This window comes from Macaca nemestrina, chromosome 11 (genome assembly GCF_043159975.1).
Source record: "Macaca nemestrina isolate mMacNem1 chromosome 11, mMacNem.hap1, whole genome shotgun sequence".
NCBI classification, from domain to species: domain Eukaryota; kingdom Metazoa; phylum Chordata; class Mammalia; order Primates; family Cercopithecidae; genus Macaca; species Macaca nemestrina.
The window spans coordinates 95810619-95834140 of NC_092135.1; the positions used below are offsets into that span (position 1 = coordinate 95810619).

Consider the following 23522-nt stretch of genomic DNA (forward strand, 5'->3'; position numbering starts at 1 on the left):
GAAAAAACATGGTTTCAGTATCCTTATATTCTTAATATGGAACCATCATATAATTAAATGCAATGTCTAGTTTTTTCATAAGTGTACGAAGTTGAATATTCTGATTTGGTGCAGTGTTTTCAAATTTCCCTCACCATAAGAATCACTTGGGGGTTAGCCTAGGGTATCAATAAATTCCTGGCCTCCCCCCTTTAACCTACTGAATCAGATGTGTAGAACCTGGGAATATACTAGGTCAATGAGCTATCTCAGGTGATTCTTATAATCAGGTAAGACTGGGACCAATGATGTAATGCACTAAAACTTAAGGGTGTATCAGAATCACCCTTGTCTTATTAAAACCAAATTTCTGAACCCCACCCCCAGATTCAGTGGGTGTAGAGTCTGAAAATCTGCAGTGTTAACAAGGTCCTTGGTAATGCAGTTGCTGGCAGTCCAAAGATCACACTGTGGGAACCACTGATGTAGAGGAAAGAATGTAGTCGTGAGATGAGACACTTCTGGGTTCCAGTCTCATTTAATAGCTGGAAAGTTTTTAGTATAGTTACTTAATACTATACTAAATACTTAATACTGTAATATACTGAGCTTTTTCCTCTTTATTTTCAATTTTTAAAAATATCTTTAAATAAATGTATACGCTCATACATATATATTATGCTTGGGTATAAATGCTACCTTGAATAAATATGGAGCACAGATGGAAACCAAGAAGAAGGAGGCAGAAATGAGAGCAAGGAGGAGTCTGATAAGTAGGTTCCAGGGAGAATGAGTGGTCTGCAAAGTAATAACTGTGTCCTAGAGTTAACCAGAACCCAGCAAAACAACATAATCAGAAGCAAACTCAAAGTGAACTTACTAAAAGTCAAGCTAACTGTTTACTTTGCAAGGAGACGAGAAAGGTCACTTTGCTGTATGAGTATGATAGCATTGATTAATTTGAATGCTTTGTCTGAATCATTACTGTCGAGATTCTGAAAGTTCAGATACTGAAAAGAAGAAAACAATGTTGACATGGAGAAACTAATCATGTGAAGGCTGTTTTTCATGTCAGTGAGGATAAAATCATTGCTACCTCCTCTTTTTATACACATGACTAATGACATATTTGTAAACTTAGTTTTCTGAGAAAGAAATATAGCCATCACATTTAGGGTTCAAACCATTATTTAAATACGTATACTGTGTTTCATCAGCTTTTCATGGGAAGTATTTGTATTCTCTCTGATGATGTGAAAAACATAAGCCAATTTGGGTGTAAAATCCAATGTTCAGGCAGAAGCCTTATGTGGAGATAGTGTTCCCACGGAATTGAACTCCTGGAGTAGTGGTTAAGAGCAATCACCCCAGGAGTCAGATATCTGGGTTCCAATCTTGCTTTCACCTCTTAGGGCCCATCCCGTTGCCATAGGAGTGTTTAATAAGCTAGTAATCATCATAGCACATAGCTATGGGATTTCTACAAGCTTTTATTCAGCAAGTATTTATTGAGTGCTTGAGAAGTGCCAGGCATGGTGGCAGGTACTGGGGATATCCACTCTCAGGGAGCTCTGGGAGACAGGCAAGAAACCTGTGAATAAGAAAGTTAATATAATAATAGTAGGTGTTAAGGATGGAGCAACTAACAAAACTAAAACATAAGTACCTACTCCTCCAAGTTCCAGTATAGTGCCTTATATTCTAATTTGTTTACCTTCCATAAGCTCATCAAAAGTCACATGTGACTTAGATTTACTGACTAGGTTGCTATTTTACTCATCAAACTGAGCTCCTTAATTCAGGGATTTAACAGAGATTAGTTTGCAACTTAAACTTCATTTCTATCCTCTCTTAGGCATTAATAGATTTTGTCCATATTACAAGTGCAAATAATAGCAAACTTTATGTTTTTATTCTCTATTTGATGTGCTTGTAATTTACGGCTTAGCCACAATTAAAATGTATTTATGTTCACTTTATAATCTATTAGAAATTCTATATAATTTAATCATTTTCATTTTGTTGAGGTCAAATTTAACTACAAAATCTAGGAAGCTATTGATTCCCTCTAACTGCACCATTTTTATAGACTTAGTTTGTTTGAAAATTTAAGTAAAATTTGTTCCCTGGGCCAAAAGGAGAGTACTATTTTAGTTTTGTGGAACTTTGCCAAAATTATATTAATTATTAGCTGTGATTCATTTATGACTGTACTTCTTCTATAGGATTTTAACTAATTTAAAGCAAAGACTGAATAAAAGTCTGTATGTTTTGCAGACAAGAGAGCACCCATTTATCCTCAGCAAATGAATTGTTGGAGCAAATAATTTCAGTGGACCATTTGGTATAGGAAAGCTTATGGAGACAGAAGCTTATGGAGACAGAAAATTCAAGGGATTAGGATTTAAGAATGAGGGGCAACCAAGATTTATGTAGTTTTCAAGAACATAGATTATGCAAATACACACACCTACATTCTGTAGACTGCATTGTAGGGAATAATGGACATACTCAATATCCTCTAAGATTAGGATAGAGAGAAAAGCTCCACTCTATTTGAAGGAAGGGGAATTTTTAGCAAATCAGAATAATATTAATCTAAGTTTTTCATTTTCTTCAGTGGTAGTCCTTTCTCAATTGGTTTAGTTGCCACCTTGCCAGAAAACTTTAGGAAACTTCTTTAAAAAAACTTCTTTAGTCCAAGGGGTACTCTCAATCCAGGATGAGTAAGGCTTTCAACTTTCCAGACCAAGTAAATAAGTCAGAAAGCTTTTCTAGTCTAAATAACCTAATTCTTCTTACAGAATTCTCTCCACCAATTGCTTGGTAAATGTCAATTCAATGAAATGACATTCACATTCAGAATTATGGTAAATTTTTGTTTTTCATATCCTTCAGAATCATTTTTTAAACTTTCCCAAATCTTTGGCTTATCAATGACACATTATTCTGTCACCCTATTAATGTATGTTTTCTTTGTCATTCATAAAATGTTTGTATTGTTTGGCCTTATGCAAGGAGGTTGATTAAGCACCCGTGAATGTTTGCTTTATTGGCATTGAGAAAGAAGAGAAAATGATTTGTTTTGCTAACAATGAATTATTGCATCTGTTTGTGGCTGTTAAATAATTTAATAGAACTTAAAGGGCCTGTTTTCCGTTGATTAAACTATAGGAAAATATCAGTCTCTGCCTCGCCTTGGATACAAAGTTGGATGTAAAACATGTTTTTAATTTGCCTTTTGCCAGTTTAGATGTTGATAAGACTCTGAGGGATTTTTATATTATGCCATTTTTACATTTAAGTTGAATATCTCTTTAAGCTTGAGACAAGAGAAAAGAGTGTTATAAACAACTTTATTTTTAAATAGCTTGTTCACTTTTATCATATGATATTAATCATCATGTCAAATTCCTAATTATACCAAATATCAGAGGGCTAGGCATTATTATTACTGAAAATTTCAAGGAATATGATTTATTTAGTGGAAATCCTGAGATTACTGATACCACCATTTTCCCTCTCCTTTGTTAGCTTTTCTCCTAACCAAACTCAAAATGTTCTACATTCTCAAAGGTCACTGCTAGGTACTCTTCTCTTTTTATTCTGCCTTCTTTCCTTAAGTTATTTCATTCAGCCCCATGATTTCAAAAACCACTAATAACCTGACAGTTTCTAAATCCCATGTTTTTATCTTAAACTCAGAGGTTTATCTTGGGATCTAGTTCCTTATTTACAATTATATTCTCAATACTCTAGAGCCACTTACAAATATGTTCCTTCTATAGACTTCTCTGTTTTTGCAAGCGGCTCCTCCAGCCTCTCAGCTACCCAAACCACAGATCTGGGGATTCTTTTGCCTCTCCCCAATGTTCCCACTCCAGTTCATCAGTAGCTCCTCAAATAAATCCACTTCTCTCTTGTTCTCACCCTAGTTCAGTACACTCGGAACTCTCTTGCAATCACCAAGTGGTTACTCCATTAAATTGTATCTCCAAATCCATTCTCTAGCAGCTAGATATGTTTTTTCTTTTGAAAATGTAAGAACTTTTACTTCTTTGCCTTAAAAACCTCCATAGAATAAACTCCAGATTTATAAAAAATGGCTTTCACAGCCCCCTGCGACAGCTTCATTTCATTTCCTTCCTCCTCTCCTATGCATTTGCTATAGAGGCCTGTGTTAGTGGAGTCTCCTCAGGATCTTCCCGTGCTGTTTCTTCTGCATGGAATAATTTTCCCACACTATTTGCTTGGCAATTTGCCTAGCTTGTGTTAGTTCCTCAGGGGATGCGTAGTACCCCGCTCCAGTCTAAATTAGTTCACCTCTACCTAAAATACCCCGTATTTTCTTTCAGAGCAGTTCTTACGGTTTTAAATTACATGTTTGTGTGATTATCCTTTAATATATCTTTCTTCTACAGGTGCCATTACAGTATATGCACTATACATCCAGCTCAGTGTCTGGCACTAAATTGGGACTCCATAAATATGTGTTGAAGGACTTCAAATATTCCAAAATATGAAGAATTTTCCATACCATGTCCTCTTTTTTGTGGCCCTCTTTTTTTTTTTTTTTTTTTTAGAGACGGAGTTTTGCTCTTGTCACCCAGGCTGGAGTGCAGTGACTCAATCTCGGCTCACTGAAACCTCTGCCTCCCGGGTTCAAGTGATTTTCCTGCTTCAGCCTCCCGAGTAGCTGGGATTATAGGCGCACGCCACCACACTCAGCTAATGTTTGTATTTTTAGTAGAGACAGGGTTTCACCATGTTGGCCAGGCTGGTCTCGAACTCCTGACCCCAGGTGATCCACCCGCCTCGGCCTCCCAAAGTGTTGGAATTATAGGCGTGAGCCACCACACCCGGCCTTTCTGGCCCTCTTTTTGAGTGGCATTTTTGCCAAGTAATATAGCACTGTTGGAAAGAGATAATTAGTGTAACAGTTCTTTTTATTCAACATTCAGTGAGGGAAAATATCAATAATGGTAAAACTTGTATTCCTTCCCATAGTGAAGGGTGAGAAAATACACTGGGCACTAGAAAAGTATAGTAGTAAAATGCAGAGGTGGTATAAATTTAGAGGAAAAAATTTCTTCAGGAGTAGAAATACCTGGGTTGGCATTCGACTCTGCCACTGATTTATGTTTTTGGCATGTTGTTCAGTCTCCTGTGTCTTGCATTTTCTCATCTCAAATCTTGAGAGATCTCAACAGAAAACAAATGTGGAAACCCTTTGAAAAGATTAAAACTTCTTAGAAAGGTGAGATGCTCTTACCCTCCTTATTTTGATTTTCATTTTTGACCATAACGTGGTTTTACTTGGGGGTTCTTAAAATAATAATGAACACAGTCACTCTCGTAGATAAGACTAGCTGTCACTTTCTCTCAATTCGTGCAAGTTATTATTAAGAAACCACTAGGGATGATAATATGAAATTAAGTGTAGTGAATTCATTATGGATTGCCTTTCTCATTTTTTACAAGGTTTCCTGATAGCAAAGCTAATAAAGTTTAAATATGTTGAGGTGTCAAGTCTTTTTTTCTAAGAGATTAATTAGAGCTCAGTCCCTAAGCTATTTGTAAATTACTATACTTTTTCATTGTAAAGTGTTTAGTGGAAATGCTGTTTTAATAACATGATTATAGATTATAAATGGTTTCATTAAGTACTTTATTTCCCTGTCACTATACCAGTTCTACAGAAATAAATGACTTTAATGTTCTTTTTACTGATAATTTAAATGAGATCTAAAAGATGAAACATTATTTTGAAACAAATTTAATTCAGTTGGCCTAGCATGGCTTGGAATCTTTGCTGCCCATGATCCTTTTATGATTAAATACTAAAGAAGAGTGTGTAATGTGAATATTTTTCTTTTATTTCTACATCATGGGATTCACACTCCCTGGGGTGAAATATCTTATTCTTTCCAGAGACAGTTAGTAGATGTACTAGAAATTTATCCTCTCATGGGTTGTGCCGGTCAGTTTCATCAACACATGGGAATTCAAGGTCCCTTAGTAAAATGAATGAACTTATGTAACAACCACACCCTACACAAATCCAAATGTGTGTTAAATATCTTTATGTTCAGACAAATTGATAGCCTAGAGATCAGTATGTGCTAGCTTATAGTCCTGCAAACAAGTGTGATGTTTATTCCATTTAAAAATTGCCTAGATAACCAAACATAACTATGTGAAATTTCATAAGAGTTTGTAAACTTCTCTCAGTACCAAGAAAGCAAACGACCTGGCAGTTTATTTTATTTTTTTTTTAAGTGAACCAACACACAAGGATATATGCACCAGAGCTGGGCACGGTGGCTCATGTCTGTAATCCCAGCACTTCGGGAGGCTGAGGCGGGAGGATCACTTGAGCCCAGGAGTTTGAAAACAGCTTAGACAACATGGCAAGACCCTGTCTCTACAGAGATAAAGCAGCAGCTTGGAGTGGTGGTGCACGCCTCTACTCTCAGCTACTTGGGAGGCTGAGGTGAGAGGATTGCTTGAGCCCAGGTTTTCAAGGCTGCAGTGAGCCATGATCCCACCATTGCACCCCAGCAAGAGTGACAGAGCAAGACCCTGACTCATAATAAAAAATATGCACCAGAATTGAGTGTTAATATTTCACCTGAATTTGGCTCAGATTTACATGGGCTATGAGAGCATTTTTAAAATTTTAGTTACCATTTCTTATTACTTGTAATTATATTCTCATTCTGCGGATATTCTCAGGAGGCAATAAGCCTGGTGGTAATTGAACAGATTTAGTTTTTTGAAAAAATATATTGACGACTATATTTTTCCTGACAGTGTAAATATGGTTTGGAAAGTATCTGCTATTTTAAGTAACATTTTGAGTGAAATATTGCATTCAGTAGTTGAATGTCCTGAGATTTCACATGTTAAATGTAGAGTTAAGTACAATTAGTAGAAGAGTGTTTTAAGTGGCAGAGATGGGCAGAAATTATTTTGAGGGGTAAGATTAGTTGAGTTCAGATAAGGACCCTCTATTAAAGAAGAAATAAAGGAATGAGGATTAAAAGACAATGAAAGACTTTTTGGTGAACTAATGTATACTTTCTGAAGATTTAGGAGTGTACTGGTGGGCAGAATGCAAAGGCAAATTTGTAGTTACATATCTAGACATGAAAATAGAAGGATAGGCCAAGTTCACCTGATGGAGAACTTTTAAGGCTACATTCTATATTTGATGATTGTGGTTGAAAATTTTATAATTATTAATAGTATGTATGCTCTGAAAGGTAAAAGACCTTGTAACCTATATGGAATTCTTACTGAGCCCAGTACTTTGGGATATACTTAAATCCTAATTCAATATAGCAGATTTGAATCTTATTATCAATGGAGTGCATTTAATTGAAATCAAATTGACTTAAACATCTAGTAAGGAATTCTCAAGTTTAACCTTCTTTTCCTCCTCTGGGAACATCCATATGCTTACATCTACTCTCAAAACTTAGAGGTAGAAAAAATTTGATTTAAGAGAAGATACACATTTTCATTCAAACTGATTGTTTAAATATTTATGAGACTAATTTTCCAGATACATTAAAAAACTGAATTGTGCTTTGGACATTCTTTTCACCATAGCTAACTAATATTAGTAGTTCTAAAATGTAAGATACTAAAATAATTTCCAAATCAAAGATCTGACATGATATTTAAGGGCTATTTTTATATATTGTATTAGAAGTGCATTGACCATTCCCAAGAATAATAAATATTTCAAAAATTGTATTTAACTAAAATAACACCAGTGTAATTATTTTAATAAAAATAATTTCAAAAGAGCCCTTGAATTCCTGGGCTCTTTGAAATTTTAACCATTTTAGTTATGACTCAGAAAAGCTTAAAAAGATGGATGTCATTAATCTCTACAAGGTGTATCTATCTTTCTGATAATTCATGAGGTAATTATAGGACTAATGCTTTCTAATTGTCTTTAATATGTTTTCTCATAATATATGCTAATATATGTTAATTTTAAATAATTTGAGCAATACAGAGAAAGAAAATTCCATAATTTTGCTCCCTTTTTCTAGAGATAACCACTGTCACCAATGGAAATATATTCTTCCAGACTTGTCATAGGTAAATGGTAAGCTCTCAAGCTCTCATATTATACTATAAGTACTGTTCTGTTATCTGCTTTTTAAGTATACACACACACATACACACACACACACAATGCATTTTAAGATTTATAGGTCTACATCACCCATTAAATGGGCTGTATAGAATCCTGTTACATGAAATGTACCATAATTTATTTTGCCAGTCCTTACTGGGAATGAATGTTTAGTTTATTAGTTTGAACTTACTTTTTAAAATATCAGCAGCATGGCAGTGAACCATCTCTTACTTATATCTTTGCTCATTTACTCGAGTATTTCCTTCAGATTTCTTTAAATTCCTAAAAATTAAATTGCTGGATCAAAGTAGATGCATCTTTAATGTTTTAAAACATATTATTACATTACCTTCCAGAAAAGTTGTGCAAGTTTATATTCAATGTACTCTTGTATAAAAATTTCCATTTCCCTACAATCTCACATTTTTTAAACTTTAGTAATCTGATAGGCAAAAATAGTCATTTTATTTGTGTATACCTTTGTGTGTGTATATATATATATATATATATACACACACATAATGTATAATTATTTGTTTGAGCATCTTTTTATATATTCTCTAGACAGTTGTATAATTTTGTGAATTTGTCTTTTCAAAATTCATTTGTGAACAATTTTTATAAATTAAGAAACATGGAGCAAATATATTCCAGTTTGAATTTAAAAAAAATATTAATACAGTTTTAAGTTTCTCTATGGTCAAATCTATCAATTTTTTCCTCTATGCTTTCTGGTCTTAATATATTTGTTAAGAAAAGGTCTTCCTCACCCAAAACTATACAAAAATACTCTTATAGTTTTTCCTAGTATTTCTGTGTTTTATTTAATCTTTATTTAAAATTATTTTTTGTCTGACATGAAGCAGAAATCTAGTTTTTTTCTTCAAATGAATACTGAATTTGTTAACACTAATAATTGAATAACATATTGTTTCCTTTGTTATTTAAAAATGCCTCTTACAACTGCATCCATTGAAACTATCCCATTGGGCTTTTCATTACAATTTTATTGTGTTTTTCTGCTAACTTGTGAAGAATTTGAATTTTGCCAGTAGTATATTTTTGGTAATTTTTAATGTTTTTATTTATTTAATTTTTCCTTTTTAACTTTAAGTAAAATAAAATTCTGTATCTAAGTTTTGCACACACCTTATTAACTTTATTCTTGACTTGTTTATATAGTCTTAATTACTAATTTGAATAGTATTCCTCTCACCCCCACTCACCCCTGCCATTATGTTTAGAAACAGGTTGGCATATAAGGCAGCTATTAATTTTTCTATATTTACATTATATTTTGCCACTATCACTTTTATTGGTTCTAATAAGTTTTTCATTTGATCTTTTGAGATTTTCTAGGTAAACAGTTATATTTTCTGCAAGTAACAATGATCTATCACTTTCTTTACAATATTTTACTCTTAATTTCTTATCTTTACCTTATTGCTTTGACTTAACTATCCAAAATTATATTAAAATATAAAGTAAATAAATAGTAGGCTTTTAAATTTTGTTTTGCATTTTGATTTTCATGAGAATGCTTCTAAATCTTCACCAGTTGGTAAACTGTTTCCTCTAGGATTCTGAAATGGTTTTGATTATGTTAAGGAAGTTTTCTCCTCTTCTCAGTTTACTGAGAGTTTTGTTGTGAATTGGTACTGCATTTTGTCAGATGTCTTTGGGGTAGTTTTAGTTACGATCAATTGTTTTTCTCTTTTAATCTGTTTACTTATTGAATTTCATTGATCGACTGTCTCATGTTGACTCATTCATACATTCCTGGAAAAAATCTGACTTCTTGAAAAATATATTTATTTAATACATTGCCGTATTTTACTTATTTTCATAAAAAGATCTATAATTCACTTTTGTGGAATTTTGTCAGACTGTGGTCTGTGTTTTACAAAGTACTTTAGCATGCTTTATTTCCTTTATTCCTTGACACAGCCCTATGAATCAGGCTAGGAATTATATTTTTTTGACAAATAAAAATTATAGACATAGAAATTTGCTTTGCAAAAAGTCATGCAAGTAGGTGGTGATGGTGAGTAAAATTTATTAATCTCTAATCCAATACTTTGGTTTGGAGAGAAGGAATTTAATTAATTCAGTAATTTCTATCAGTATGACATTTATGGACTTTGAGTTTTATTATCTCAAATAAGAACTATGCTTTCATAGTTTTCTTTTACATTTTTCTAAGTTAAGAGAATGAATTTGTTTCCATTTTGACCATGGAGCCTTCACTGGGTATGAATGGGGGTGAGGGAGAGTTCACCCTAAAGGAGTCCCTGAGCTGAGAATATTCATTCTCTGAAATCTGCCATCTGTTCCTTGAACATGAGCAGATGCTGATGTTCAGTTAATCAGAGGTAATGCAATAAGGATTAAAGTGTTAGATAGTTCTAACCCATTCCGGAAGTTATGGGTAAAATTTAAAACCTTTAATCAGATTCATCTTGACATTCAAGCCAAGGTGGCTATTTGGGCCAAAGGTTCTATATCTCTATGATAACTAGTCCCAAAGGACATATTCTATTATTGTCCTAAGAGAAAACATATTAAGGATGTGTTTGCACATAGCATTGGGTCAAGATAATTGACATTCTATTTTATATGGGGTTCAGGGATCTGTCTTATGGAAAACTCAGAGATTGCTTTAAGGGGTTTATTTCCAAAGAAATACTCAATTAGGCAGTTTAAAATAATTTAAATGTCAGTTTTACAATACAGACTTAATACAAATGCAAGAAGGAGTCCATTTGTTAATATATACACCAATTTATTAAATGGTAGACTAGACTTCTCCAAATCTAGAGAAAGATAGAAAGATCAGTTTAGACTATTAATGTATTATATCTTAAGTTTGAATAGAATTGGGTTTTTTAAAAATTGAAATTTAGTCTCCTTGTCCCAAGTGACACACATTTATAAAATATTTTTAAAAAGCAAATTCACTGTTTTTAAATCTTCTACAGAATATTTTTTGTAATGAAAAACCTACATGTGTATATTACTGTACAGTACAATAGAACTGATTTCATTTCTAAGAACTACCACTAGTAGTTATATATTTTATGTCATTGAGTTGAATTTGTAAGTGATGCATATAACCTGGAGTTTTGTCCTTAGCAAGTGTTGCACAGAAAACCATAAATTCCTGGAAATTGACTATTTTTCAAACTATTTCACTGATGAAAACTTTATGCTCTGAAGAAAGGCTGATTATGTCTCTTATTTCCACTTAAGATGGTATAACTGTGAATGATTTTATTTTTATAAATCATATCTGTTCTAAAACTCAGCTCCAAAAACACTCTATGATAATAAATGGCAAAACTCACATAATATTGAGGCACATTGGGTATTTCCTTTTCAGTTTTAAATATGCTTAATTCAAATTTAGATGACTAAAGAATATATTTGGACTCCAAAGTGACTAAAATCAATATAAATAATATATTGGTGTGTCATAGTTGAGGGCAAATATTACCATTAAAAACTGAAAAGTTGCAATGAAGGAAAAACGTTTCTGTGAACTCACTACATAGGACACAGAGAGGTGGGAAATTTTGTCAGGAATGTTTGTGACATGAACTCTATTTAATAATGTTTTATTTCTGTTGATATTTTAATTTTTCAGATAAAGTATTTTAAGTAAATGTGCAACATTAATTAGAATAAAATATAAAAGTATGCATCAATTTGAAAGCCTACCTAATTACATATAAGTTTCTGATGAATGCCCTAATTAAGCATCAAGTTATATGTTTATACCTGTGAAATAATTGGAGCATTACATTTAATCTTTATAACAATACATTGAAAGAGATGTATTAGCAATGTAGGTATTAAAAGTATACATTTAGCTAGCCTTCATCATTGATTTTCCTTTTAAAGGGACATGACATCCTGTTTTCCATAAAGAGAACATCCAATTAATTGTCACACCAGAAACAACAGTAAGTGCTGGCATAAGCTCTGCCAGGATTCCTGGGCCCTGCTGTGCAGGGGTCTCCTGAGGAAGGGCAGAATCGTATCTCAGTCTCCAAGCCCACTTGGTTCTTGGCACCTCTGCTAAAAGTTGCACAGACTACCTATTAATTTTAAATGTATTGTTTTTGAGTGTGAGGCAGACATCTGTCTTAGAGGGACTGATAGACGCAAGTTGTTCCTCAGAGGCCGCTGAATAAATCGTCAGATGACCTTTATTGCAGTCACCCTCATTTTGTTCAAGTTGACGCAGCTAAAGCACAGTACTAACAAAACTACTCATTGCATGCAGCAGTGGGATTAGTGAAAAGGACCATGTTGTTGACTAGAAAAATGGAAGTTCACATACCTCATAACTGTATACGAAGCAGTGGACTGTGAAGGATACAAGAGGAAATTGGCAAGATTAAAATAAGAAACGAGGCCTTTCCATGAAAGCAGCTGACACTACAAAGGAGTGTAGTACTTCTGTTTAATATGCCTCATCAGCCTTTTATGCTCCTTTGTGGGCTTGGCTCATGAACATCTTTAATGTTATTTAAAGCTGTTTTTATTGTTTATTTAGAAGCATTCTTTATACATTTTACCCTAATTATTAAATTTGATGATCTTTGTTCTTATTTACTGATTTAATTAGCTACAAAATTCATACATTAATATTTATTCCAGACAACATTAGTGTTAGGATTAATGATTTTTTAAAGAACAAATCACTTGTACAATGCATAGCCCAGAGTAGGGGTTCAGTGAATCTTTGTGTAAATGAAAGTTGTATTTGAAATAATCCATGGAATGTGTATAACAAGAAACATTCTTGCAGAAGAACGCTAACTGGATGGAAACTATGCAGAAGAAGAGCTTGAGATAATCACTTTTATTTAGAGTGTCCCTTCTTAATGAGTTCTAATGAGCAAATGATTGCAGTGAGGTACAGCACAGGGGAAGCGTCTTCTGTTTAACGAAACAAATCAATGGTACTAACTACCCACTCTGAAATTGACTGTTTTTTTGTTTTGTTTTGTTTTTTGTTTTTCTCTGAACTCTATCGCTAGCTTTGCCTGTAGAACATCAATTATTTTTGCTTCCAAGTGAAGAGAGTCATTTCAGAGAAGATGTGTAAAATTTAGAGGGTCACTGGCTGCCTATATTTTAATTAGTATCCCATCCGCACCACAGCATATGTATCAGAGTGGGTTTCCTAAAGGAGATGGCTTTAGTGCATTTTGTTAAATGAATCACCTTTTATAAATAAAATTTAATGGTAAATTAAGACATAGAACTTAATTTGGCTAGAGAAATGTGCGTGCATACACTTAGCATTGCCTTTAATTAATTCTGTTGACTTAGAAGATGATGTAGACAATAAATGCTTTCTTTATTGATCATAAAATAACTGTTCAGATCCTCACCAATAAGGCACCCACTAGGGAAGGTCAATGGTTTACTTGGGTTATGCTTCAGCTACTTCTCAATAGTGGCTATTAGGACCTCCGCTCCCACTGTATCACACAGTGACCCTGGGTAAGTCACATGGTGTTAACCATAAATAAGTGCATCACCTGTTTGTGTCTCTGCATTAAGTAACTGGAGTTGACCGTGGGAATAATACTTGGGAAATTTTAACACGAAATTAATGGTATAATTCTACAGTTGCAGTCTTTCCTTTTCTGAAACTTGAAGGCAACAGATATAGTGATGATCCCATCTCCCCCACTACCTTGAATTTTGTGTGAAGAGTTAGGCCTTGTGTATGGGTATGGGTTTTCTCCAGACCACTTAACTGCCAAACATGGATGTGATTTTGGGCATAGGCCCATTGGACAGGCAAAGTGTGTGCATCAGAGCTGAATTCCATTCTGTGATCACAATCCAGGTTAGTGAAGCCAACATTTTTGAGGATAGCCCTCTCCTGGATTGATTACTCTCTGCCTCTGCCTGTTGTTCAGTCTCATTTGGGGCCACTCTATCTCACTTAGTGTATGGTAGCCATCCTGGCTGTCTTTCCCACTGCAGGACTTTTGTTCCTTCCCTGGAACCCTTTACTCTCAGCTCATATCATGGCTGCAGTTTGGGTCTCATTTTGTTCTCTATCCTAGGCATCTTAAAAGGAACATAAGACATTCTCTTGCCCAATTTGCAGTAACTGCTTAACTGCTGAATTCAGTAAGCTATCTTCAGATCTTAATTTCCAGTACGCTTTCCTTTTAGTCTTGGCATCTGTGGAAGCTCATACTCCTGGTTTTCTTACCCTTCAGCTCTTTTTTTCTTTTATCTGCCCAGCCTCTAAATACTGGTGTTCCTCTGGGTTTAGCCCATCTCCAACTGCTTTTATTTAATAGGTGACTCTACTCTGCTCAAGATTCTGTTTATCCCTTTACAGGTGTAACTTCCAACACTGAAACTGCAGCCCAGACTTCTCCCTGGAGGTTTGACTCATATATCCAACTTTCCATTGGACAACTTCACCTAGATGGCCCATAGTCATATAAAATCCACCATGGCTCAAAGTAAACTTAGTTTCCACTTCAACTTCACTTCCCCTGATATTTCATACCTCATTTAGTAATATTTCCATTCACTTCTCACTCAAACCAAAAACCTAGAAGTCATCCTTTATTCAGTCAAGAAGTTCTTGTTTTACCTCATGTTTCTTGATATTTACCACTCCTCTTCATCCTTTTTATTAGGAACCTACCTAATCCCTTCATCCTTTTCATTAGGAATCCTTTTTATTGGCATACCTTCCTAATCTACCTAATACTTTCATCCTTTTTATTAGGAATCTACCTCAGGCCATCATTATCTCTTTATTGTAATGCTGAATGAAATAGTCATCTAATGTACCATCTTCAGTTTTGTCCATATCAAATCCCTTTAGCACATATGCAGAATGATATATCTAAGATAAAAATGAAACCTTATCAGTTTCCTCCAAACTCTGTAATGTGCTAGGCTCCATCACAGAGTAGGTACCTATTCTTGTTTGTCAAATGAATAAATGAAGAATAAGACCAGAGGCCTCTCAATATCCAAGGTTGGAGCTTATCTGGATTCTAGATTGTGTATTGTCTACCATCCTTTGAGAATGTCATGTATCAACCAAATTTTTGTTTCTCAGTTTTCCTTGGAACTTCACAAAACCAGAATGAATAGCATATTTTTATAGTGTATAGGTTGTATATAAGAACAGATAGGGTCCCTATGGTGAAAATCACACCTATGTGCTATATGCTTATCTTTTAGTATAATCTATTAAATTTTTATTAATCATATCTTCAGAGAACTTTTCAAATATAAATCTTTCCCTCCCTTACACTACGTAGCTGGAGTTCAGTGTTATTAAACAAAGATTCCTTCTCATCACAGTTTGACAATTGGTGTTTTGATTTCTGGTCTTTAGAGTTGTGTAAATTTGTTCTAACAAAGAATCATTTTAGAACTGTTTGCTTAAAACAACTTGCCAAAACACCAAAAAGTATATGTGATGATATAATTAGATGTTTAAACATGCTAATGAGGTCAAAGGCAGGGAAGCTTGGGCTTGGTATTTCCTTTACTCACTTTTAAATTTTCGTACAGTGCTTCAGTGTGCATTTTTCCCCCTGTGTGTTAAAATATACATAACATAAAAGTTACAATTTAATCATTTTTAAGTGTGTAAGTACACTTAAGTACATAACCATTTTTAAGTGTATAAGCATTAGGTACATTCACATTTTTTGTGCAATTTCAGTATACTTTTTCCTGAAATTATATTTAAATAATTCAATATTTTCATGATTGACACCCAAAACTTCCATTGAATAAGTAGAATTTTGGGGGGACTTATCAACGTGTTTTGAAGAAAAATGATTTTGTGTTTTTCTATTTTGGTTAAGGAGCTTGCATTATATCCAATCTTATTGGGCTTAGGGAAAGCAAATGTCAATGGAAATTTATTTGATTTATCTGAACTTTGTTTCCAATTTTAGCTTAATAAAATAATTAAATATTTAAATAAATGTATTAAAATATTAAATATTTAGGAAGCTGAAAATCTTTTACTGTTGTGAAGAGTCCCATTTAATCATGATTGGTATCCTATTCCTAACAGTAGTAGATAAGCAACAATGTTGTAGAAAATAATTAAAAAATTGAAAAGACATTTGGCCATTTCCCCCTGTATTTTGAAATGATTTCTAAGTTTAGAAATCAGACCTTATAGCATAAGATTAGATAGAAATTATCTTTATTATATACATATATTAGAAACAGTGCTTATAGATAAATCAGTCTTGTGTTGTTTTAACAAAAGAGTAAAATATTTGTCTATTGCTTTACTAGTTCATGAGACTCTTCTTGATTCTGATGATTGAATCCTTTATAAGATATTGATTGATTTCAAAAGACAGTAGATCCAAAATGTGAAGTATTATTTAGAGACATTCAGAGACCATATAAACCCAATTTTGTTTATTTTTTTAGTTTAACTTATTTAAATGTGATTCCTTTCTTGAGAAATGATAATGTGGAGACTTATGTATAGAATGTTAGAAAGTAGAAAGGATTGAATTCAATGTCTGACTAATTATTGGACTCAACTGCAGTGTGAGGTTAAGCTTTAATGTAGGGGACAGAGGAATGACAATGCACTATTTATCTTAATAAATTTAAAGCTTTTGTTGTAAGCTGCTCAAAGAGAAACTTTGGTTGTGGGACAGGAGTCGGGTGGAAGTGGTATTGGTACTTCAGCCTCTTGCCTTCATTCTCGTGTGAGGAGAGTTAGCTTTGAAATAAACTGAAAGACCTTGGAGTTTATAAAAATCTCCTGGAAAGATGTTATGGTCATTGGAATCAGTTCAATCATCTAATGAGCTAGACATTGACTGGAGCACACTTGAACTGATAATAAACTTGGTTTCTTTTGGAAAGTGCCGAAAGTACCCATCTTCCCAATACATACATAACATAAAATTTACCGTCTGACCATTTTTAAGTATATAGTTGAATTGTGTTAAGTGTATAGTGAATCAAATTGACTCTCATTCAATCATCATCATCATAATTATTATATTTTGTATTTACCAAGAATGAAAACTGATACCTAACCTTCAACTTTTTCTAGTCTGTTTACCTTAATATTCCTTCTTTCCCACCACCAATCTGCCAAGATCTTCTTGAGGGAATACAGATGTAGGGGTGTAGGACTCTGGTGGTGAAGAAGCTTAGAAGATTTGGAGTCTTCCACCCTTCCTGTCTGCTGAGGCACCATTTCCATCTCCCCTCTTCTTTCCCAGCCTGTCAGAGCCAATAGCATGGCTATTGAAAGAACAGCATGATTGCTCTCTGAATCCAGACATTTTCCTTTCCTGTGTCAGACCTGGAGAAATATCAGAGTCCTGAACCTTTTCCAGCATATTTTGAATGTACATAATCTTGGCTGTAGTAATCAGCAGACAAACTAATTATTCATTCACACATGCTCTGGCCAAGTTTTAGCTCATTTGGAAACTTGTAATGACTTTGGATTCTGTCCTTTGTAAAATGACAACCTAAGAATCATATCTTTTTTGCTGGTTCCAAGTTTTAGGTGGGATTTTGATATAAGTTTTATAATCATGTAGGAATTGTGGGTCAAAACAAGAAATTAGCATTATGGGCAGGTGGATTCTTTTGCAGGCTAGATATAAAACATATATTTCTTGAAGGCTTGTCATGCTAGGGGGGAATGTCTTGATTTAAGGAGATATGGCAGAGGAGAGCCTTGTAAGAGAAAGCTATTCTGATAAGAGTGGTTTTGTTCTTACAAATAAACAGTGGCTCAAGTCAGTAACAGAGCGATAGACTATGGAGAATGCTAGCGTAATGTCATACTTGGGGTATAGGAACCATATACATTCATTTAGAGTAGCATTAATTTCCCATTTAATATTTGTTAGAAACTATTATAGATTTTTTTTTAATTTATTTATTATTATTATACTTTAAGTTCTAGGGTACATGTGCATAACGTGCAGGTTTGTTACATATGTATACTTGTGCCATGTTGGTGTACTGCACCCATCAACTCGTCAGCACCCATCAACTCGTCATTTACATCAGGTATAACTCCCAATGCAATCCCTCCCCCCTCCCCCCTCCCCATGATAGGCCCCGGTGTGTGATGTTCCCCTTCCCGAGTCCAAGTGATCTCATTGTTCAGTTCCCACCTATGAGTGAGAACATGTGGTGTTTGGTTTTCTGTTCTTGTGATAGTTTGCTAAGAATGATACTATTATAGATTTTATCACTCTGCTGACAACAATTCTATTTGGAACATGAACTGCTTATATAAAAATCATTTTTAATGTGAAAACTCTCATTAGCTTAAAACGCAAGTCAAATGGTTAGCTTTAAAAGCTGAGTCACAATCTCATTTACCATCAGAATTCACAGTTTTCTTCTTTATTTTACTTGGTAGATTAATCCCGTCTCAGCAATGCCATTAGGTGCCTGCCTTGATGGTGTGGAAAAATACACACAAACATCTGATATTTCTAAGCATGTGAGTTGTGACAAATTTAAATGTGTTCTAATAGAGCATCTGTGTATAACTAGCTGAAGATTTATAGGTGTTTTTTAACTTAAGGATGAGGAAATTGACCACTATAGGATAATTAAAAATAGCAACTCTTTGTAAAAGCAGGAGCTAAGTTGTTAAATGCCAGGACACCAACAGGCAATATTCTGTAATCTAAATTGGGTAATTTCTATCATTGTCACTTGAAGATCTGATATATATTGGAGTCAATGAATCATCCCACCAACATCTCATAACTAAAGCAAATTTTGTTTCCTTTTCATGGGTAGAGTTTTAGTCAATTGAATAATAAATTGTCCTGTCTTTTCCGAATCATAGGATAGGCAAGTTTATATAGGCAGAACTGATGAAATGAGATCCCAGAGAAGATATTCTACCCTGTTTTAAAATATTTCCAATGAAGGATACGGTCCAGACTACTTTGGTTATAGTTTTCGGTATTTGAAATAGTAATCTCATGTGGTTGTTTTAAAAATATTTTCAATTTATCACTGAAGATTTGTCTGAAATGTTCAGAAGTCAGGAATGAATTAACTTCTGTATAATACCCAATATCCTGGTCAGTACCTACTCAGTCCTACAGTTACTGGGTGTATAAGGCAATGCTCCTCTTCCTTTGAAAAGCATAACCTTTGAAGCCCTTACAGTTTATAAAGAACAGTCATGCACTCAGTCTCACAATGACACTATGTTATATAAAAAGATTACTAATTCCTATGAGAAATTAAGATTGAGAGAGGTTAAGTGACTTACTCAAGGTCATATATTTAGGGAGTGGAATAATTACAACTCAAGAACATGGTGGTATGTGCCTGTAATCCCAGCTACTTGGGAGGCTGATGCAGGAGAGTCATGTGAACTTGGGAGGCGGAGGTTGCATTGCACTGAGGTCATGCCACTGCACTCCAGCCTGGGCAACAGAGCGAGATTCTATCAAAAAAAAAAAAAACAGTTATTTTTTCTCCAAGGACAAGGTACTTTGGACTCTACATTTTGCTGACTCTTTGGTATGCTTATAAAATTGGGCACGGTAAACATGCATTATGATGCTTTTGGGAAATTTGTTCCTGGGGCAGTCATGTGAATTGGGATGTGGTTGGGAGCATCATTAATTGAGTCTGTGGTCAGAACAGAGACTAGTATAAAGAAATACCCAGTTTAAGTGGCATCAGTCAGATATTCAGTGTAAATGAATTGGGAATGATAGACACAGTGGACAGTCCAAGACTGAAATGAAATCCATCATCTCATCGGTATTCAGAGGACTGGAACTGTATTTTAGGAAGGATGATAGAGGAGAAGGCCTAGATACAATCAAGAGGGAAACAGTCTCAAAAAATAATAAACCTGCTTAAGATACTCTCTTCTGAACGGATGAATTTTGATGACCTGTTGGCCCTGTTGGTCAGGGAAGGGTGAAATGGGCTGAGGAAACTGGAATTCTATAACACTAAGATCCAAGGACACTTCCAGAAATGGCATTTGCAAGGTGGAAGTGTTTCCTGTAAAATCTTCCGGCAAAGGGCTTTGAAATTTAACTTATATTGGAAGATCCTTAAAAAGATAGTAGAGCCATTCATATTTCTATTTGGTTTAAGCTGTGCCTACTAATAACATTACACTGAAATGCAGGTGTGAATTCCTATAATGTTAAAATCAAATTGTTTACCTCAGTTTGAAAATTTGCTCAAATGTGAGTGATCGGCTATTGTTAGCTCTCAATTTGACTTTCAAGACACCTTGAAAAAGCTCGAGAAAAAAAGTGATTTCTAGTTAAGCTGTTCAGTTAAGCACTTTGTGATACAAAGTATGTTAAGGTAAAACCATTTATTTAAATCCACCTTAAGAAAACCTCTTTAAAAGGTTGCAAAGTATAAATGAGGAAACCTTTAAAAATATACAGCTTTATTTCTGTTGCATATCTATTGGGAGTTGAGCTAGGTAGTTGAGGCACCAGCATGAGGTTCTTAAGAAATCTGCTTTAAGGAACAAATCAGAGTGATTTGTACTTAATACTTGATTTTGTTTCAAAGACCACACAGGCATCTGAAAAATAAGTTTTTGCCTGAATCCTGTAATTTCAGTTTTCTTAGCAATTTCTCTTTTCTGAAACAGTGAAAAGGTAAACTTTAGGCTAGCCTCTATTCAAATAATCACAATATGTGAATTGAAGTTTGAGGAGTTCATAGAGTGTTACTGAATTTGTCTGTTTTCTAAAAGATATTGATTCATTCTTTTCAAATTGTTTTACAGGATCCTTCAAACCAAAAATGTGGTGGAAGAAAGAAAACCGTGTCTTTCAGCAGCATGCCATCGGAAAAGAAAATTAGCAGTGCAAATGACTGCATCAGCTTCATGCAAGCTGGCTGTGAGCTGAAGAAAGTCCGGCCAAATTCTCGCATTTACAACCGTTTTTTCACTCTGGACACAGACCTCCAAGCTCTTCGCTGGGAACCTTCAAAGAAAGACCTCGAGAAAGCCAAGCTTGATATTTCTGCCATAAAAGAGATCAGACTGGGGAAAAACACAGAAACATTTAGAAACAATGGCCTTGCTGACCAGATCTGTGAGGACTGTGCCTTTTCCATACTCCATGGGGAAAACTATGAGTCTCTGGACCTAGTTGCTAATTCAGCAGATGTGGCAAACATCTGGGTGTCTGGGTTACGGTACCTGGTTTCTCGAAGTAAGCAGCCTCTTGATTTTATGGAGGGCAACCAGAACACACCACGGTTCATGTGGTTGAAAACAGTGTTTGAAGCAGCAGATGTTGATGGGAATGGGATTATGTTGGAAGACACCTCGGTAGAGTTAATAAAACAACTCAACCCTACTCTGAAGGAAGCCAAGATCAGGTTAAAGTTTAAAGAAATCCAGAAGAGCAAGGAAAAACTAACCACCCGTGTGACCGAAGAGGAATTTTGTGAAGCTTTTTGTGAACTTTGCACCAGGCCAGAAGTGTATTTCTTACTTGTACAGATATCTAAAAACAAAGAATATTTGGATGCCAATGATCTCATGCTCTTTTTAGAAGCTGAGCAAGGAGTCACCCATATCACCGAGGATATGTGCTTAGACATCATAAGGAGATATGAACTTTCTGAAGAGGGACGTCAAAAAGGGTTTCTTGCAATTGATGGCTTTACCCAGTATTTATTGTCATCAGAATGTGACATTTTTGATCCTGAGCAAAAGAAGGTTGCCCAAGATATGACCCAGCCATTATCTCACTACTATATCAATGCCTCTCATAACACCTATCTAATAGAAGACCAGTTCAGGGGGCCAGCTGACATCAATGGGTATGTTAGAGCTTTGAAGATGGGCTGTCGAAGCATTGAACTCGATGTAAGTGATGGTTCTGATAATGAACCAATCCTTTGTAATCGAAATAACATGACAACACATGTTTCCTTTCGAAGTGTCATAGAGGTAATAAATAAATTTGCCTTTGTTGCTTCTGAATACCCACTCATTCTTTGCTTGGGAAATCATTGCTCCTTGCTACAGCAGAAGGTAATGGTTCAACAGATGAAAAAGGTCTTTGGCAATAAACTCTATACCGAAGCACCTTTGCCCTCAGAATCCTACCTCCCATCACCAGAAAAATTAAAAAGAATGATCATTGTGAAAGGAAAGAAGTTGCCTTCTGATCCAGATGTGTTAGAAGGAGAAGTAACAGATGAAGATGAAGAAGCTGAAATGTCTCGAAGGATGTCGGTAGATTACAATGGTGAGCAGAAACAAATCAGACTCTGTAGGGAGCTCTCTGATTTGGTATCTATTTGTAAATCTGTTCAGTACAGGGATTTTGAACTATCTATGAAAAGCCAAAACTATTGGGAAATTTGTTCATTTAGTGAAACAGAGGCCAGCCGCATTGCAAATGAGTACCCAGAGGATTTTGTTAATTATAATAAGAAGTTCTTATCAAGAATCTATCCCAGTGCCATGAGGATCGATTCCAGTAACTTGAATCCACAGGACTTTTGGAATTGTGGCTGTCAGATTGTAGCAATGAATTTTCAGACTCCAGGTCCAATGATGGACCTTCACACGGGCTGGTTTCTTCAAAATGGGGGATGTGGTTATGTTCTAAGGCCATCTATCATGCGAGATGAAGTTTCTTACTTCAGCGCAAATACAAAGGGCATTGTACCTGGGGTGTCTCCTCTAGCTCTTCATATCAAGATCATCAGTGGTCAGAATTTCCCAAAGCCCAAGGGAGCTTGTGCCAAAGGGGATGTCATAGATCCCTATGTGTGTATAGAGATACACGGAATTCCAGCGGATTGTTCGGAACAAAGAACTAAAACTGTACAGCAAAACAGTGATAATCCTATTTTTGATGAAACTTTTGAGTTCCAAGTAAACCTACCTGAGCTGGCCATGATCCGTTTTGTTGCTCTGGATGATGACTACATTGGGGATGAGTTTATAGGGCAATATACGATACCATTTGAATGTTTGCAGCCTGGATATCGGCATGTTCCCCTGCGCTCTTTTGTGGGTGACATCATGGAGCACGTAACCCTTTTTGTCCACATAGCAATAACTAATCGAAGTGGAGGAGGAAAGGCACAGAAGCGCAGTCTTTCAGTGAGAATGGGGAAGAAAGTTCGGGAGTATACCATGCTCAGGAATATCGGTCTTAAAACCATTGATGACATCTTTAAAATAGCAGTTCATCCATTACGAGAAGCCATAGATATGAGAGAAAATATGCAGGTAGGAGAAACATCCTGCACTCTCCTTCCCTATTCCTGCTTACTCCTACCCTTATAATGTTTTATTAATGAACTGGTTTGCAAAAATTTATCAGGAAGATTGTTTAAG

At 35.0% G+C, this 23522-nt stretch overlaps 1 protein-coding gene and 1 long non-coding RNA gene across 5 annotated transcripts in view; one reads left to right on the forward strand and one right to left on the reverse strand.

The window, feature by feature from the left end:
- Positions 1-23522, forward strand: part of LOC105468142 (phospholipase C like 1 (inactive)) — a 361134-nt gene that overhangs the window by 263906 nt on the left and 73706 nt on the right. Inside the window, exons 1-2 of one of the 2 annotated variants that reach the window (XM_011718179.3) lie at positions 18549-18650; positions 20940-23414. In XM_011718179.3, the coding sequence (XP_011716481.2) occupies positions 18585-18650; positions 20940-23414 (2541 nt within the window). In that variant the 5' untranslated portion in view covers positions 18549-18584. Of the gene's footprint in view, positions 1-18548; positions 18651-20939; positions 23415-23522 lie in introns of those variants that run through there. The other variant, XM_011718177.2, reaches the window with a different exon arrangement.
- LOC105468141 (uncharacterized) lies at positions 1452-21451 on the reverse strand. 3 transcript variants are annotated; one of them, XR_979310.2, is made up of 5 exons: positions 21360-21451; positions 19440-19616; positions 17241-17486; positions 15689-15729; positions 1452-1570 (listed from the first exon to the last, which is right to left on the reverse strand). It is a non-coding gene; the product is annotated as an uncharacterized lncRNA (long non-coding RNA). The 3 variants fall into 3 exon arrangements; XR_011609955.1 differs by lacking the exon at positions 1452-1570 and adding an exon at positions 4877-5207; XR_011609956.1 differs by lacking the exon at positions 1452-1570 and adding an exon at positions 11924-12502.